Source organism: Venturia canescens, chromosome 2, assembly GCF_019457755.1.
Source record: "Venturia canescens isolate UGA chromosome 2, ASM1945775v1, whole genome shotgun sequence".
Taxonomy (NCBI): domain Eukaryota; kingdom Metazoa; phylum Arthropoda; class Insecta; order Hymenoptera; family Ichneumonidae; genus Venturia; species Venturia canescens.
In genome coordinates, this window is record NC_057422.1 from 15,226,696 (window position 1) to 15,243,074 (window position 16,379).

The following is a 16,379-nucleotide window of genomic DNA, read 5'->3' on the forward strand; positions in this document are numbered from 1 at the left end:
TGCGCACGTAGATTTTCGTTTATCGTTACGAGGCACTTGGAGCTGAACGGGTTTGAGCGAGGAAAAATGTGGAAATTGATATAGCGCACTTTGGAAGTTTATTATTAATTGGCGCGTTATCGTGAAAGATCCGGAATTGTTCGAGTACCAGGCGCACCGGGTAATGGGACCAGTCTCTTGCTTATCGGGGAATTTCTACCTCTTTAACGTTATTATTGTTATTTCTACGTCGCAGAGATTGTCGAACTTCGAGGCTGATTAATATGAGCTATTAGGCACGTGACTATAATATATCGAGAAACACCCGAACGTGTATATATACGACGATGACACTAGTCTGAAAATAATAAAAAGCTCGTCTTCTACAGCCTCATATCGGCGATGCACACTCGTGTTAAGATGCTTATACGAGGCTGAAAAACGAGAGAATATCGAGGAGGCCAATGCATCTTTATATCCATCTTTTAACCGGTTTGTACGCGAGGGCTCCTTCGGTTAGACGCAACAAACAAACGCACTACGATCATTCCACTTTCTGGCGACGCTCTCTAGACAAACAGCCACTGAGGGAGCCAGGAGTTAAGATGCAACAAGTACTTGTTACCGCGCGGAGAAAATCCAATGAGGAGCCTGCATGTGCGCGTTTATGCGGCCTATAACTCTTCGCGCGATGCGCGCCCCCGTGCATCGCACAAGAAGCCTGTGCATTGCTACAGGCGGAAGAGAAAGTGCGCGAAATATATTTTCTCGAGATATTCTCCTGATGACATAATCATGGTCACGGTCTCTCTTCCCGAATCCGGTGCACGTATTCAGCATCTTTCGACATTCGAACGGGCAATTGAAACTGTGGAAAGCGTGGAATTGTTCAATAGCCAGCTTTATTTACGTCCGCAGCGTACAACTGATTCCGACTGCCACGATCCTACTTTCTTGAATGGCATTCGCGATTGTCAAATTCTTCAAACACCTGCCGGCAGTTTATTAGCTCGCTGGCTCCGGGTAATGAAGAATTTGTCCTTGGACCAAAGAGCCCTTCAAACTTCAACTGAACAGCGACTACCTGTTCTTTCGACTCTGATTTCATTCATAAGATTATTTGGGCTCACCAAAGGTTTTTCCAGATTTTTTCGAATCGAGGTTTTGGAATGTTTTATTTTCTATAAAAACAAACGATTCATTGATACTTTAGGGAGAAAAGTGCAGTTCGATTAAAGCAGCCAGCATGATGTCGGAGCCGTCATGTAAAAATCATTAATTTGTGTCGTGTTTTCGCAAGGCAGCCATTGGGATGTAGTGTGGTTTAGAAGAAAAAAGTGTGTAACGGAAAATCATATATTTTGTCATTTGGCGAATAAATTGACAACGCAGAAGTAAGTACGAGTACGAGTTTGAGGACGGTGAAAGAAAGAGAGAGAACGACGATGTGCGGACGGCGTAACTATCTTGCGAGGGGGAGCGCGAGTAGAGCAGCACGAGAGTTACGGTTGTGTTCCCCTCATTAGGGAACTGGACGTGGAAGGTAATTGATGCTTTCATAACCTGGCAGCATTCCCACCTGCGAATAGTTGAGTTTTTTTGCCGCGGCCTCGTTAGAGGTGACAATAAGTAGTTAGCCGTTTCCAGGTACGTACCCATACCTTTATAATACCTCTACGGCAGTCCAACAACGGCGACGAAGGTAAGACTCTCCTGTGACTCCATGGAGAGAGAGAGAGAGAGAGAGAGAGAGAGAGAGAGAGAGAGAGAGCGATGGGTGGAGGGAGGGGGGGGGGGGGGGGGGGGGAGTGCAGCGGGCAGTGAGTTACACAGCACATCAATGGAGAAAGGAGAAAAACTCGAATAGGCACACACCAACCTGGTTAAACTGAGCTGAAGAAAATTATTTTCGCAAAAAACAAAGTGCATTTTTTATGACGGGGAGGGCGCAAGTACGAAAGGAGCCAAGAGACAGACACCTGGCATCCTCGCATTATTCATTATAACACAAGATCACCTGTCGGCCATGATCATTATACCGTTCATTCAACCGCAAAAAAATCTATTATACGAAAACTTACTGAATAAGTGTTTCACGGCTACGTTAAGTACACAGAACTGAACAAACGTAACGATTGAAAATATCGATAAGTTCGAGGTCAAAAGATGATCGCATTTATATGGGTGACACTAAAAAGGCTAAATTCGTACTTAAAAAGTCACTCGAATGTCACAGAAGGAGTGAAAAAGTATATTTTCATAAACAGCAAGAAAGAGCCAGAGCAGTGCAGATCCGATCTATGGAAAGGAATCCGGTCGTCGTTTCCCATTGTTCTTCGTTCGCACTGTTATTCCAATGGCGTATACATAAACGCTAAGGATATAGCCGCTGCAGTAGCTTCTTCGGTAAAATATTCCTCGACTCTATCGCTTCTCTTTCTTTACTCTTTTTCCAATCGCGTTTTCACCCCCGATCGACGTATCGATCTTTCTGCGCGAATCGCTCGCATTTCATTATTCCCTCGGCGCATGAGGATTATCGTTGATCTATGCGCCTTTTCTCCTTTTGTTTACTATCTTTACAGAATTTAATAAATCTCACGCTGGCGCACTATGAATTATTATTCCTACGATAACCCGAACTATTCCCTTTAGAAGAATCTATTTTATGAACGTCACAGAGAATTTGACTTGGAAAAATTGATAGTCGTTGAGATTATTGCTTTCGTGCCAAATTTCAGAACTACCAGAAAAAGTAAAAGAGCATAAATTGGCTTCTATGAAGATCGTTTACGCTGTTACGTCTCGAGAGGGAGATGGATTTACATCTTTATAAAATTGGTCTATTGCAATATGTCGAGCCCAATTTTTCGCTCCTTAAGGATCTTGTACTTTTGATGGACCGATGGCCTGTTGAGTTTGATTTAAATGAAAGTTAATTCTGCTATAAAAGCCAAATAACGTTTCTTTGTCCTTTTGTTCAAATGGGTGTAATTCCTCAAGCCACACAAACAAAAGTCTCGATGTGATATATCTATTTGGTAAGATATTGATTAATTCATCGATTGTAACGATTGTGAAATTTTCTAAACTTTCGTATACGACTCCTTAGCATTTATTTTTCAATAGTGTAACTACTGGTCTTTTTCCAACAGAAGAGAGGTATTCTCGAGAAGATTTGCAGTAATTGATAAAGATATTAAGAGACCTTGTTTCGGATGAACTCTGGTGTGTATCTAATGAAATTTCTGTAGTTAGAACTTATGGAATTTTTTCAAGTGCTTGATTGAAATACTGAAAATGATTAGCTATTTATCCATTGCCCGCCTAGAAATTTGTTAGGGTTCACCTGTTCATGATGAGGTCATGATCAGGTTTTGAAACGGGCAATCCTATTGTTAAAAGCCTGATGTGGCCGCTATAAGGTTTTCCACAATAATTTCCAAAACAGCCTAATCTAAAATGGCCCTGATCGGGTTCGCCTAGATAAGGCCTTTTTGACCGTTATCTCATTCAGGTCCTGCTCAGGCTCGACTTAATCACGCCATATGTGGAAATCCTTATGAGATTCCAGCTGGAATCTACCACAATACTGCCTTGACAGTACTTGTTCTATTAGGTCCTTCCAAGGCTTGCCTTATGACTGGCACAAACGCGTATTCGAATATGGTGAATAAGTTATATTCCATTAGTGTTTTATACGAGATCCGAGTGACAAGTTTCCAAGTGATTTTCAAAGTGAGTTTCCATATATTTGATGAAGTTTTATTCTATTCGTATTTTATAAAAGATCCGAGTGACGAGTTTTCAAGTGAAATCAAACAATAAAAAAATTTTATCTGAACATAAGTTGAAATGAATCGAGATGAGCAACGTCGGTATAAGGCGCGCATGCGTATGCGAAGATATCGCTCTATGCGTAAATTTTCAAAAGGTATGTACAATTTTAAAGTGATTTGCATTAATTATGTGAACGAATTAAAATTGACATTATACAAACGAACGAGAATTGTGTTGAGAGAATTATTGATACAAATTTGTGATTTTTCTCTTGGAAATTCTAAAATTGTGTCAATCTTAGCACACCAATCATTTTATTTTATTGTTTAATATTTCACAGATTTACATAGCCCGAGTACTAGTTTTGCTTCGGTAACTAGAGAAAGAAATGAAAACATCACAGATGGTGTGACAAAGATTTTTGATAATGAAAACAGTGAGTCTGCGACAAGTTCAATCAATGGTGGGGAATTGAATTTTAACAAACATGACAGCGAAGGGCATACTGATAATAAAGAATCCAGCGGTGATGAGCTAAACAGAGACAGCGATGGAAAATTCACCAATGAAGAAAGCAGCGAAGCAACATCTAATAATGAAGAGAGCAGCGAAGTAGAATCCATGAATGAAGAAAGCAGCGAAGAAAATTCTGACGGGGACAGGCAGTGTAATGAAGAAAACCAAGAGCGGAGAGGGCATCCTGTTGAAGAAAACACTGAAATTTTAGAACTGCGAAAGTGGGCTGTGGCTGCTCGTATTCCACAAACACAGTTGGATAAATTGCTTGAAATTCTTCGAAAAAGATTGTTACCAGAATTGCCAAAATCATCAAAAACTTTCCTCAAAACAACATCAGCAATGTATGAAATTGAAAAGTTCAAGGATGTTGATGGTGCTGAAATAGGTGACTTTGTGTATTTTGGAATAAAACACCATCTCCAAAGAATTGTGAACTCCAATTTGCACAAAGACAATATATTGTACCTGCAATTTAACATCGATGGAATTTCCCTGTTTAAATCAAGCAGTAAGCAACTCTGGCCAATTTTATGCAAAGTTTTTTCTGAACCCGACGTATATCGAGTTTTCCCAGTGGCTATATACGCCGGAATCGAAAAGCCGCACGTTGCGAACATGTATTTTGAAAAATTTAACAATGAGATGTTAGATCTTTTACGCGAAGGAATCGTTATAGATGGGACGCTACTCGAAATTCGTATTATGTGTTTCATTTGCGACAAACCCGCTCGCTCTTTCGTCAAATGCATAAAAAACCATGGCGCATATTATGCCTGTGAGCGTTGTACTGTTAAAGGTGAGAGATATGATGAACGTATAATCTATCCATCCACAAATTGCCCGGAAAGAACAAATGAAAGTTTTCGGAGACAAGAACAACCTGAACACCATAGAGGGGTCTCACCTTTACTAATCATCGCTGAACTCGACATGGTTATGCATTTTGTGTTGGATTTTATGCATCTTTGCTGTCTTGGCTTGATGAAAAAATTGCTCGAATATTGGATGAAGGGTGATCGAAAAGTAAAAATGAGCCACACAGGGAAATCAATTTTGACCTACATTTTACTTGAACTGCAATCGCAAATACCTCAAGAATTTCAACGCACAACCAGATCATTGGCCGAGATTGCAAAGTGGAAAGCAACGGAATTCCGATTTTTTTTGTTGTATCTCGGATCAGTTGTTTTGAAAAAAGTTCTACAAGATGACTTGTACAAACATTTTATGCTCTTGCATGCGGCTTGTAGAATTTTGTGCTCAAAAGACCTGGCGTTGAAATTCAATGAACAGGCAAAGACTTATCTTACACGATTCGTACAACTCAGCGAATTTTATTATGGAAAACAGAGCCAAGTTTTAAATATGCACTCGGTAATACATTTGGCCGACGATGTCAAAAATCTAAAATGTCCTTTGAATAATATCACCGCATTTCCGTTTGAAAGTTCATTAGGAAAAATTAAAAAAATGGTCCGAAATGGCAATCGTCCGCTGTCTCAAATATGTCGTCGGTATTATGAAGAATTTCTCGTTAATACAGATAAAACTGAAATACCACAAGCTGTGATAATAGTCTACAAAAAAGTCAAAAAAGGCATCGAACCACAAAGAAACAGAATAATAAAAAAGCTTCAATATAAAGAATTTACTCTGACTAATAATTCACCCGACAACACGGTAATGCTCCAAAACGGTCAGATTTTAATGATCAACGCAATATATAAATTGTCTAATCAACATCAAGAAGAAATTAAGATCGCCGGAAAAATTTTGAGTCGAGAAAAACCTATTTTTGAATATCCGTGTAACTCACAGACCCTGCATATGTGGAAGGTAAAAAAAACCAACATTAACAAAACTTGTGCTCTTCAAAATATTCAGGCCAAAATGGTGTGCTTGAAAATCGATGATGGTTCAGAAGAAAAAAAAATCTATGTAATGCCATTACTTCATACGTAAAAAAATGAGTTCAAGTGTCGACATTCTAATGTGTACTTTTTTCTGATTTTTTTCTCTATATGGGAATGTATATCTCAATTCGTAATTTGAAATTCCCACTTTATTTTTATGAGCAATTACCATTACCTCTGTGAGTGTTGAAACATAAAAAAAAATTGAAGTATGTATGACTGAAAATAACGCAGGAGACAAGAACAATTCTAACCTCAAAATTATCACATCGCATTTCGCGTCGTCGATACTGGACAGTTCGGAACAAACGCTTGAAGTTGGAACGTGTACTACCGTCATCTCAGAATTCGGCAAATCGTAAGTTTTTTTTCTTTATATTTATTAACATGACTTTTCCATGCATAATCAATCACTATTACGAATTTTCAATGATTTCACGAAAAAAAAACCTGAAAGTATAAACGGTCCAGAATATTGCTCAAAACGAAAATTATAACCTAAAAATGACCGCGCCATTTCGTTGTTTGCACAAACGGAATTCATGACCTTCGTAAGTCGAGATATCATTTATATTTCGAAAATGAGAAGGAAAAAATCAAAAGAAAAGATTTTTTCAAAGTAAGATACTTGCACAATAAATGAATGATGGAAAAACATTAGCAATAACCTCAAAAATTACGCGTGGTCGTGACTTGTTTGAAGCAAAAAAAGTTTTCCTCATGTCTAACGGTGTAATATGTATAATTTGTATAATTATAAAACTGTTTATAATAAGTAAAAATAATCATGATTCAAATAAGAAGAAAAGTGTCATATTTTTTTGTACTGTGTAGATGGATAACGTTTTCAAACTGGTTGAATTCAGAGAAGAGAATGACGGACAAAAAAAATCAGTTGATGTTATTCCAAGTAGTTGGATAGCTTATGATAAAAACACCGATGGACTCATGGCAAAATTTATGCCCCCACCATATGATGAAGAGAATTCAGCATTACTGCATTCACTTATCGAATGTTGTGCTCCAGCACCGGAGGATTGGCCAGCTTATGCAGTCACTGTACGCGGCAGAGCTAGTAAGTTAAATTACTTGATATTATTATTATTTCATCATTTGCCACTATATTTTTTCCTGAATATGTACCAATTTGCTTTCGACTTCACAGGAACTTATCAAGAAGGCTTGAAAAAATTGAGAATACTCGACCAAAAAGACCATGCATTCTCTACTGACGATGAATATTCTTCAAGTGACAAAGCTAGGATGGCAATGGAATCCTATAAAACGGGAGAACGGGTTTCTAACAGTCTTTGGGAGGTTCCTGAATTGACGGATGAAAATCTGAATCTAAGTAAGTATTTTTAGTTATTTAGTATATTTAGATATTGATTCTGAAAATTTGAATCCAAGGTTTTTTTGACTAGATTTTGACAAGATAAGTATATTTGACTCTAAAAGAATATGAAAGGAAGATTTGTAGCCAAAGTTCTTTCTGATGATTTAACGGAGACTCTATTTCCATCATCTAGAAATATTTTGGAATCTGAGATCAATTTGATATTCATTATTTTCAGTATCCGAAACGTTTGAGCTAGCTACTTCGGAAACAGTATCTAAAACAAAAGAGAAAGAGTCGACAAAAAAGATCAAAGGTTTCTTGTAATTTTTTTTATATTCCAAAACATGGTTCTTCTCGTTTTTAACAAATAGAATTTCTAATTTCTAGTGGTGCAAAACAAAATCATCCCCGAGTCTTTTACAAGTACTCAAATACGACATGAGAGCACACCTCCTCTTATGCTATTTAACGACATGGTTTCGGTAATAAATGACTGTAATTTATTGAAAGGTTAGTATTTTTTTAATATGAAATTTGACTAGATTTTGACTCTAAAAATGTGATTCTAAATATTTTTTTGACTAGATAATCTCTGAAAATCGGATTCTGTTTTTTTTTTTTTTTTACTAGAGATTTGATTACATTTTGACTCTAAAAATCTGAATCCAAGTATTTTTTTGACTAGATAAGAATATTTGACTCAAAAAGAATATGAAAGGAAGATTTGTAGCCAAAGTTCTTTGTGATGATTTAACGGAGACTCTATTTCCATCATCTAGAATTTTTTTGGAATCTCAGATCAATTTTATATTTATTATTTTCAGTATCCGAGACGCTTGAACCAGCAGCTGCCTCGGAGACAGTATCTAAAAGAAAAGAGAAAGAGTCGACAAAAAAGATCAAAGGTTTCTTGCAATTTTTTTCATATTCCAAAACATGGTTTTTGTCGTTTCTAACAAATGGAATTTCTAATTTCTAGTGGTGCAAAACAAAATCATCCCCGAGTCTTTTACAAAGACTCAAACACGACAGGAGAGTACACCACCTCTTATGCTATTCGACGACATGGTATCAGTAATGAAAGATGGTGCTTCATTGGAAGGTCAGTATTTTTTAAAAATAAAATTTGATTTTGTAATGGGAAATATAATGCTCATTCGATGTTTCAAGTCAATTCCATAAATTTATGATTTTATATGTTTCAGATATCAAAGCAGCCGTGACTAAAGGTTTCTATGCACAAAGCCTTCATTTGGCGCAAATATCGACTCAACTAGAAGAACTGAAAATTATGTGTACAGAAACTGTAGCCAACAAGATGTCCGAGCTTCCAAACTTCAGCAGTCCAACCAAAAAACATAATTTAATTCTGCCATTAAAAAATATGCAAGACTTTATGGACTTCGAGGCTAAACTACTCGCCGATGAAAAATTTCGTAATGACATTGTGAGTTTGCGTTTATATTCAACTCACTATAAAAACTACTTCTCCACAGATTTTTCGAACTCAATTTTCAGTGGGAAAATTTTTTATTTTATTTTTATGTTCATTTATTATCATATTTAAATTTATTTATGTTTCAGATTGCAAGCATGTGGCGGATTGCTAGTATTTCCGTGCCAATGCAACAGACCGTACGGGATATTTTCAAAAAATTCATCTCTCGAGACATTGTTGTACAATTCACCGCAGTGAAGAATACGGGAAGAAAGCAAGTCCTTTCCAAAACTAAATTCTTCTCGTGCGTTCAAGGTATTTATTCAAATATTTTATATTTACTAATATATTTATTCAAATATTCAGTATTTATTCAAATAATAATTGGACGTGGATACAATTTTCACTATCTTAACGAAAATTAAAATATCGAGAATTTAATTGATATTTGCTGTTTTCAGATGTTGTTATCGCAAAATTCGCCAGCGACGAGAAGAAATCCGTAAGCGTCAAAGATTTTGAGCAAGCTGTTGGCAGAGTCATCAACAATGCCAAGGATTGGGATGGAAATCGGGCTATACGCCAAAAAAATTCCCAATAAACGCGTATTTTTAAGAATATAAAATTAGACTCTGTATCCACATGTTCCTCAAACTTGACAATTTAAAAAACATAATTTATGTTTATAAAACATAATTATTAATTTATATGTTACACATGTAAAAATATTTAAAAAAAGATTTATAATTTACATGATTGATTTAATAAATATTTATAAAATAATGATGTCTTCTAGAAGTATATTTGCACGAGATTTTCATGTAGGGACAATCTGACAGTAGCCTAGTCGAAAACCCTGATCACCGCCCGGTCAGATAACCTAATCAGGGTCTGTAAACGAGCGTGATCCGACCCGGGCCAGGGCGCCCTATTCGGGCCTGACCAAACAACCTGGTCATGGCCATTTGTTTTAGGGCGTAACATTTTGGAACAGGGTGTCATCAGGTGGCCTTACAAGCGCCTTACCAAGGCAGCATGGCAGCCTGACAATACCCTAAGGAGGTACCTAGGAAATTTTCTAGGCGGGTGGGTACGTTTATGTCTACTGCAACTTGTTGAGGGTTAGGATTTCCACCAAATTGAAAATGTTGACTCTCGAGGTTTAATCCTGCTGCTTGGTCCTCGGGATATTAATTGTCGATGGGCATTTTGAATTTTAGTAATCTACTGCTGCTGGTGTCCTGGGCCTGCTTCCTGGCAACATCCTTGATTTTATGACTGTCCCTTGTTGGTTTGGAGTGTGCGCGTGCTCGTAGATAGTCCTCGAGACTTTCACTGCAAATTGTCGATGTGTTCTTGCGTTGATGCGAAATTTTATATTTCGTAGATTTGCGCTGCCACCAATTTTAATGTGGAAGTGAAAAATTGGTGTTTTTATTTTCCCTTGATTTCCGCCACGACCGAGTTTAATATAGAATGAAAAATGGTGTTTAGTATTGTTTTTTTCTTAGTTTTTTGCATGCTTTTCCATCTGTAAAGGAAATACTCCACGAGTACGAAGTCACAGTATAACGATGACTACTAATAATTAATGGTTATTGCTAGTTTTAAGTTGCTCTCGAAACATAGAATTTGAAATGAGCCAGAATAGCCGTCAGGCTCCAAGTTAATTCAGGGCTCGGATTCTCCTCGACTCAAATGAATATGCTGAATTCTAGCGTCGTTACCACACTGTTTTTGGATCGAGGGCTCAGCTATATACGCACTGGTGAAAAAACTTGGCTTGCTAAACTGTACAACCCTGACTTTAACGAGAGAGCCCGTACGTGTGATAGGTACGTATTACAGAAATGCTTGACAAGGATCAAGAAAAATCAATATATGTGCTTACATGTATACGAATGTAGAGAGGTGTATAGATATATTGAGACCACAGCGATTACGAATGCACGCGACTTACATAATTTAACGTAATACGCGCGTGTATGTACGTGCGAGCGTTCACAAATTAGCGGCGTACTCTCGGACACGTAGAGGTGCGTGTAATAAGCCCTTGGATCAGCATCCCAGCAGCAACGCGGTGGCACATTATGCGCGCGGTGGCAAGGAAATTAGTAAAGGGAAAAGAGAGGACGCACGCGGCGGAGAGGCAGGAGTGTTGTCGGCAAGTGCGCTAATCACGGTGATTGCAGGTAGTAGCAACCGTCGGCGAGATAATATCCTCGTAATTGGTTCAGCCCGTGTCAACCTGTCTCGCTCCCGCACGACATCTTAACCCGCAGCTCTCTCGAGCTCTCCTCGCATCGATACAAACATACACAGACATGCTTCTCTCACGCTCGCACTAAGCCATTTACTTCTTCGGTTTTGCGTTCTCCTGCGTCGTTGGCGTAACTCGGCGTAGCATGAAACGGCCATTTTGGTTTCTGCTGAATCAATAAATCCTTCTCTGAAATAATGATGTTGCAACGTTCGAAGATTGTCGATTTATTTGTGATTTATATGTACGGAAAGTTGAATCGTAGTTACCTGAGGGATATTCGATTGTGTTTTTCTACATTGTCATCTCAATTGTGGATAATCGATGATATTTTCGTCATTGGGTTTGTACCCGAGAATGAGATTATGCGTTCGACGCACGAGTTTGGACAGGGGCGCAAGTTGGAAACGGGACTCTGCGGAAAGGGGTCCCGTGGTCAGTTGACACGAAGTGCCCACTTGCCGGACACTTGCCACGGGAGCGGAGGGTCGTTGAGATTTCACACTGTTCTGAGGGCCCGATTGGTTCCGGTACTTTTGTGAATGGTGATAAACCAGGGAGAAAGTCATTCGCCGGGGCTGATGGAACTGGCCCTTTTCGTGCTAGGAAAACGAGGCATTTTTGTTAACGAATTGGAAGTTCGACGTAGGACAAAGAAAGAGATCGTTCACTGCTCGAAAGAGAGTGTGAGTCGATCGGAAAAAAGAAAACGAGAATATTCTTTTCTCTGGTGATGGCGAGCTCCTCAGGACGACAAACTCAAATAAATACATTTTTTTTCTCTCCCCCGGAGAAGAATAGATCCTTTCTCTAGTCGTTGAGGATCGGCCACGAGGATCGGATCTCTCCTTTGTTGCACACGGGCTTCTCCCGGGTACTGCTGAGCTCTCTCATCGCGACTCAGGGTCAGCTCCGGTTCCCACGGGAAGACCGCGGAAATGAGAAGTCGGCCTTCGCTTGTATATTTGGTGATGCTCGTCTCCTCTCCTTCTCCTCCCATCCCTCGTACTTTTTTCTCCCTCTCCTTTACTTCTCACACTCGAGCCTTCTTCTTCTTCTTCTTCTTCGTCTTCCTCTTCTTAGACTATAGGTGACTTTCCTCCGACGCGAAAAGAAAGAAACAGAAAAAAGAAAAGGTATATATATATATATATATATTAATAAGTTATAGCGGGCCGATAGTTTTCTGGGAAGGTATGAGAGACGACGTCGAACTACGCCGGTGGATGCTGTCGGTGTCGTGTCCCGCGTGTCGAGAAAGACCGCGCGAGAGCAGCACGCATAGAGAGAGAGGAATCTTTTGCCTATATAGAGGCTTGTTGCGCCCGCACAATGGCGCACACGGGGGACCTCGCGCCGCGGGATACCCGACCGAAGATTTGCTCGGGATAGAGTTTGACAACGCGGATCTCTCCCCGCCGGTCCAGAGCTCTCGATCCTCACCGCCGCCATCAGATAACGATGCGTTTGAGGAACCGCACACCATTATATGTATACATATACGCATCGCTTGTACCGTGAACGAGTTCGCACGCATTTTCTCGTGTTCTCTCCTTACATCTCTCTCTCTCTCTCTCTCTCTCTCTCTCACAATCCCTCTCTTTTTTTCTTCTTCCTTTCCAATTCGTAAATCTTCATCTGTATGGTAGTTCAAGTAGAGATATATAGCCATAGGAATATGTGAATCACCCTGGCCACCGAAAGATCACTTCGATTTTACGAAACATTTTTTATGGGCGCGTCGCGGTGGAGAATTTTTTTTTTCCCCGAGATACACACTCTATTGACGGGCAGACCGTATTTACTTTTTATTATAATCTCTCGATAAAGTCATAATATAGTGAAATTAAGTTGTTGAAAAATATCAGTATCTCGTTACATAAATGTGATTTCAGTTATGATTAAAGTCACAAAATAACGTAGAGGAGAATCAGTCGTTGTTCAATTCATAATATGGGGAAAAATGCAGAAAGTAACTTGAAAAATTGACACGTTGATAAACGATTGAATTACTCATTAAACTAGAATAGAAAAATTGTCTGCGGTTTTTTGACAAAGTCTTTTGTATGTTTGATCTTTATTGAAAATTTCTCGTGTCCGCTGCAAATGTGCATGTATATTTATAGAAACGCGTGGCCTAATCGACGGACAGCGAGCAAATGCACGAATGGTTCTACAGGATCCCGTAGCGGGCCGGGACAGCGGTCGCGTGAAACTCGAAGCGCGAATGTGGCATAATAAATCGCGCCTGGAGAACAGGCTGACCTGACTTTTTGTTAACATCTTTCTCTATATTACGCAGTTGTCGCTGTCCCGCCGAGTGTTCGAGGATTCACTAATTGACTGTGTTGGAAAGAGGTATCTAAATTTGCGGTTTCTTTGGTCTAAAATGTTTTCAATTCACGCACGAATGTTCTTAGAATTATTCAAATGGAAAACTTCGTTGCTGACGCTAATTTTTGTCAATGAAGAACGTACAACGCACTGTGTAAGATTTTTTATAATAAACACAACCAAAATAATACTTCTTATACAAAAAATAATATCATTAATCAATAATGTAAATTAGTTAACAAAATAATTATGATAACAGCTGGATACATATTATAATTGGTCTGCCCATGCTCTACTGGTCGTTGACGTGGGAGACTATCCGAAAAAACCAGTTTCTTGTGTCGCTATGACACAAAAATGATCAGATTTGTCAGACGCGAAGTTCACGTGCGAGTGTGCCTCACTCTCGAAATGTCCGGTCGACCACCTGTTTCCGCGATCTCTAAGTTCGAATGATTCACGTATTTTAATTTTCGAGTTATACTGGAATGTTATTCGAGTTTTTTGACTTTGCTATAAAATAGCTCTCTTCTGTTACACCATCAACGATAAATATCAAGATATACGCATGTATGCGTACAGAAAAGCTACGCCATTTAGGTGTATTCGTTGTAAATTATTTAAAATTGTTTGGATGAATCATTGCAGTAGTTCTAGAAACGGGTGCGTCACGTTTCAGCGCGACCGTTTCGGCGTGACCGTTTCGATGCGAGACGTTTGGGCGTAGGGAAGTTTCGAGTGAAGACCGTTTAAAATTGCTATTGCAGAAGTTCATGAATTGATAAAAATTATAAAAAAAAGTAATTTTAATAAACACACCAGTGCTGCTCTCCATCAATCTTCGTAGTTCAGGTGTCGAATGATAAAATCGATGACCTTAGAAAAAAATTGCTTGACCCCGAAGCAGAACCAGAGCAGACATGAATTTTTTATCTAGTACCATAAAATTTCTTTGTCAGTTGATAAAATAACACGAGCCCACTCGTTTTTAAGTATGACTTAACCGCTGTGAGAATCACCAGAGATAACGATTCTAAAAGCGTCGAACATCTAATCGGTGAATCCATATGATAAGTCATCGAGCTGTTAACGCTTTAAGATTGTCAAATTATGGATCGTTACATAATTCGTGTAAATCAGTGTAACATTGTGAAATAGTTTCTAAACTTTACCTTGAAAAATTCGAAGCAAAGTCTGATAATTTTTCCGGAAGACATTTATCATCGAATCGAGTATAAACACACTTCAATGTTTTTCTCAGTTGTTTTCAAATTGATAATCGTTTTTCAGGGTTTCGTGCGATTAAAAGATATTTTCGATACCCACTGAAGATTAACTGTAAGTAAGTTTTGAATTTAATGGACTGTTATATGATCGGTGTACGAATTTCATAAAACTCGTAGTTCATTTATCAAATGCCATCATTCTTGTTCAAATATTTGCTTATTCGAGTAAACGTCATGACATATTTTTTAAATTCATCTGTCAGAAACGAACTAAGTTTATCTGAACCATCAATACTGTGAATAAATAAGAAACTCTATGAATTGCGATCTCGGGTAGAAGGATTACGATTCAATTTGAAAAAATGAATGCGCGTGGGATCGGCGCCCGGTGGAAGTGAATCTTCTTGTCTGCATATAGAATCATTCGTCCTTTGCTATATTAAACTAGGGATAGTTATTGAGAATATCGAGGATGCGGGTATGTTATCAAATGAAAAGAAACCTTCCAAGTAACCTTCTCAAACGTATTCGACAAGTAATTTATTATTTATTCGAAAAAAACACAAATAGATTATAATAATTCACTAGCCAAAAAAATCAATGAGAGGTTGACTTTCAGGCCTGGAGAAGTGGACATTGAAATCTCCGCTCAATATCATTGGCAGAGTTCCCCGATCCTCTTTAAGCAATGCTGCACCTGCTGGTAATTTTCATATTTCTAACTACAACATCTCATCCGTGAGTACGGTTCGAAAAAGTCTTTTACACGCTAGTTTTTCTTTTAACGGTGGAGTCACCTTTATTCGGTGAAAAAAGGCCCAATTTTGAGAACTCCATTGAACTCTGTAGATAATAAAAAATTTATTTTATTGATTGTGACATCACAATACAATATACGAACAATATATTATGCCGTCTTCCCTTTCCACTGGCAGACTATACGCTTAAGCGGTTTCGCCACTAACATTGAAACTAAAACTAAAAAAGTGTAAAAACTGATAAAACAAAGAAAAAAAAAAGAGCGCAACGTGCACGTTTCCGCTACAGCGATGTTTTTCCTCTCCGCCAAATTTCGGCTGGCGAGCTAAAAACTATGAATATTAAGCGACGTTTCACTTTTTCTTGGACCTTAATATAGCCCGTAGAGACGTAGAAATTCTGAAAAATCGTTCCGAGTGACTGGGCCCGGCGATTAGCTTCCGATGAGTCTGGCATATCCGGCCAAGTTCCGGTACAATTATTGACTGTGTCGATAAATCCTGGCGCTTAAAGTACACCAGAGGTGTGAGAGTATGGAGTCGATGTCGATCAAAGTTTCCGAGAAAAAGCGACTACGCGATTTGCGCGCGTCCACGAACCCCGCGAGTTCCCCGCTAAACCGGCGTCGTGCGACGTTACACAGAGAAGCGTGCGCGTAGAGACACGTTACGAGGAGCGAAGGCATCCGTTGCGATTGGCTGAAATGCCAGGAGGACGCCCACACCGTGAACGGTTATATGGTACCCGGTTTACCATGCGGAGTTCATTCATAGTTCCACTCTAGTCTAGTCATTCATTAATCTGTTGAGATATACCGCGAGGAGAGAGTGTA

The 16,379-nt window shown here is 38.9% G+C and overlaps 2 protein-coding genes across 4 annotated transcripts; both read left to right on the top strand.

Moving 5' to 3' along the window:
• The first annotated feature begins 3,311 nt into the window (after window positions 1–3,311).
• On the top strand, window positions 3,312–6,245 carry LOC122406546 (uncharacterized). The gene is made up of 2 exons (XM_043412054.1): window positions 3,312–3,913; window positions 4,100–6,245. The coding sequence occupies exons 1-2, from the start codon at window positions 3,835–3,837 to the stop codon at window positions 6,238–6,240; spliced, it is 2,220 nt and encodes a 739-aa protein (XP_043267989.1). The 5' UTR covers window positions 3,312–3,834; the 3' UTR covers window positions 6,241–6,245.
• Window positions 6,246–6,302: 57 nt separating this feature from the next.
• LOC122406547 (uncharacterized) lies at window positions 6,303–9,714 on the top strand. Of its 3 annotated transcripts, XM_043412055.1 has the most exons (10): window positions 6,339–6,549; window positions 7,026–7,266; window positions 7,357–7,542; window positions 7,766–7,843; window positions 7,918–8,040; window positions 8,355–8,435; window positions 8,510–8,632; window positions 8,736–8,977; window positions 9,115–9,283; window positions 9,430–9,714. In XM_043412055.1, exons 2-10 carry the CDS (start codon window positions 7,026–7,028, stop codon window positions 9,567–9,569), a joined length of 1,383 nt encoding a protein of 460 aa, XP_043267990.1. In that variant the 5' UTR covers window positions 6,339–6,549; the 3' UTR covers window positions 9,570–9,714. The 3 variants fall into 3 exon arrangements, with proteins under 3 accessions (XP_043267992.1, XP_043267991.1, XP_043267990.1); XM_043412056.1 differs by lacking the exon at window positions 7,766–7,843 and having other exon boundaries at window positions 6,338–6,549; XM_043412057.1 differs by lacking the exons at window positions 7,918–8,040; window positions 8,355–8,435 and having other exon boundaries at window positions 6,303–6,549.
• The last annotated feature ends 6,665 nt before the right edge of the window (window positions 9,715–16,379 follow it).

Coding starts and splice junctions, on each gene's coding strand:
- LOC122406546 (XM_043412054.1), top strand. CDS start 3,835: ATGAATCGAGATGAGCAACGTCGGTATAAGGCGCGCATGCGTATGCGA. Junction 3,914..4,099: donor TATGCGTAAATTTTCAAAAG/GTATGTACAATT, acceptor AATATTTCACAG/ATTTACATAGCCCGAGTACT.
- LOC122406547 (XM_043412055.1), top strand. CDS start 7,026: ATGGATAACGTTTTCAAACTGGTTGAATTCAGAGAAGAGAATGACGGA. Junction 8,041..8,354: donor TGACTGTAATTTATTGAAAG/GTTAGTATTTTT, acceptor TATTATTTTCAG/TATCCGAGACGCTTGAACCA. Junction 8,978..9,114: donor AAAAATTTCGTAATGACATT/GTGAGTTTGCGT, acceptor TTTATGTTTCAG/ATTGCAAGCATGTGGCGGAT.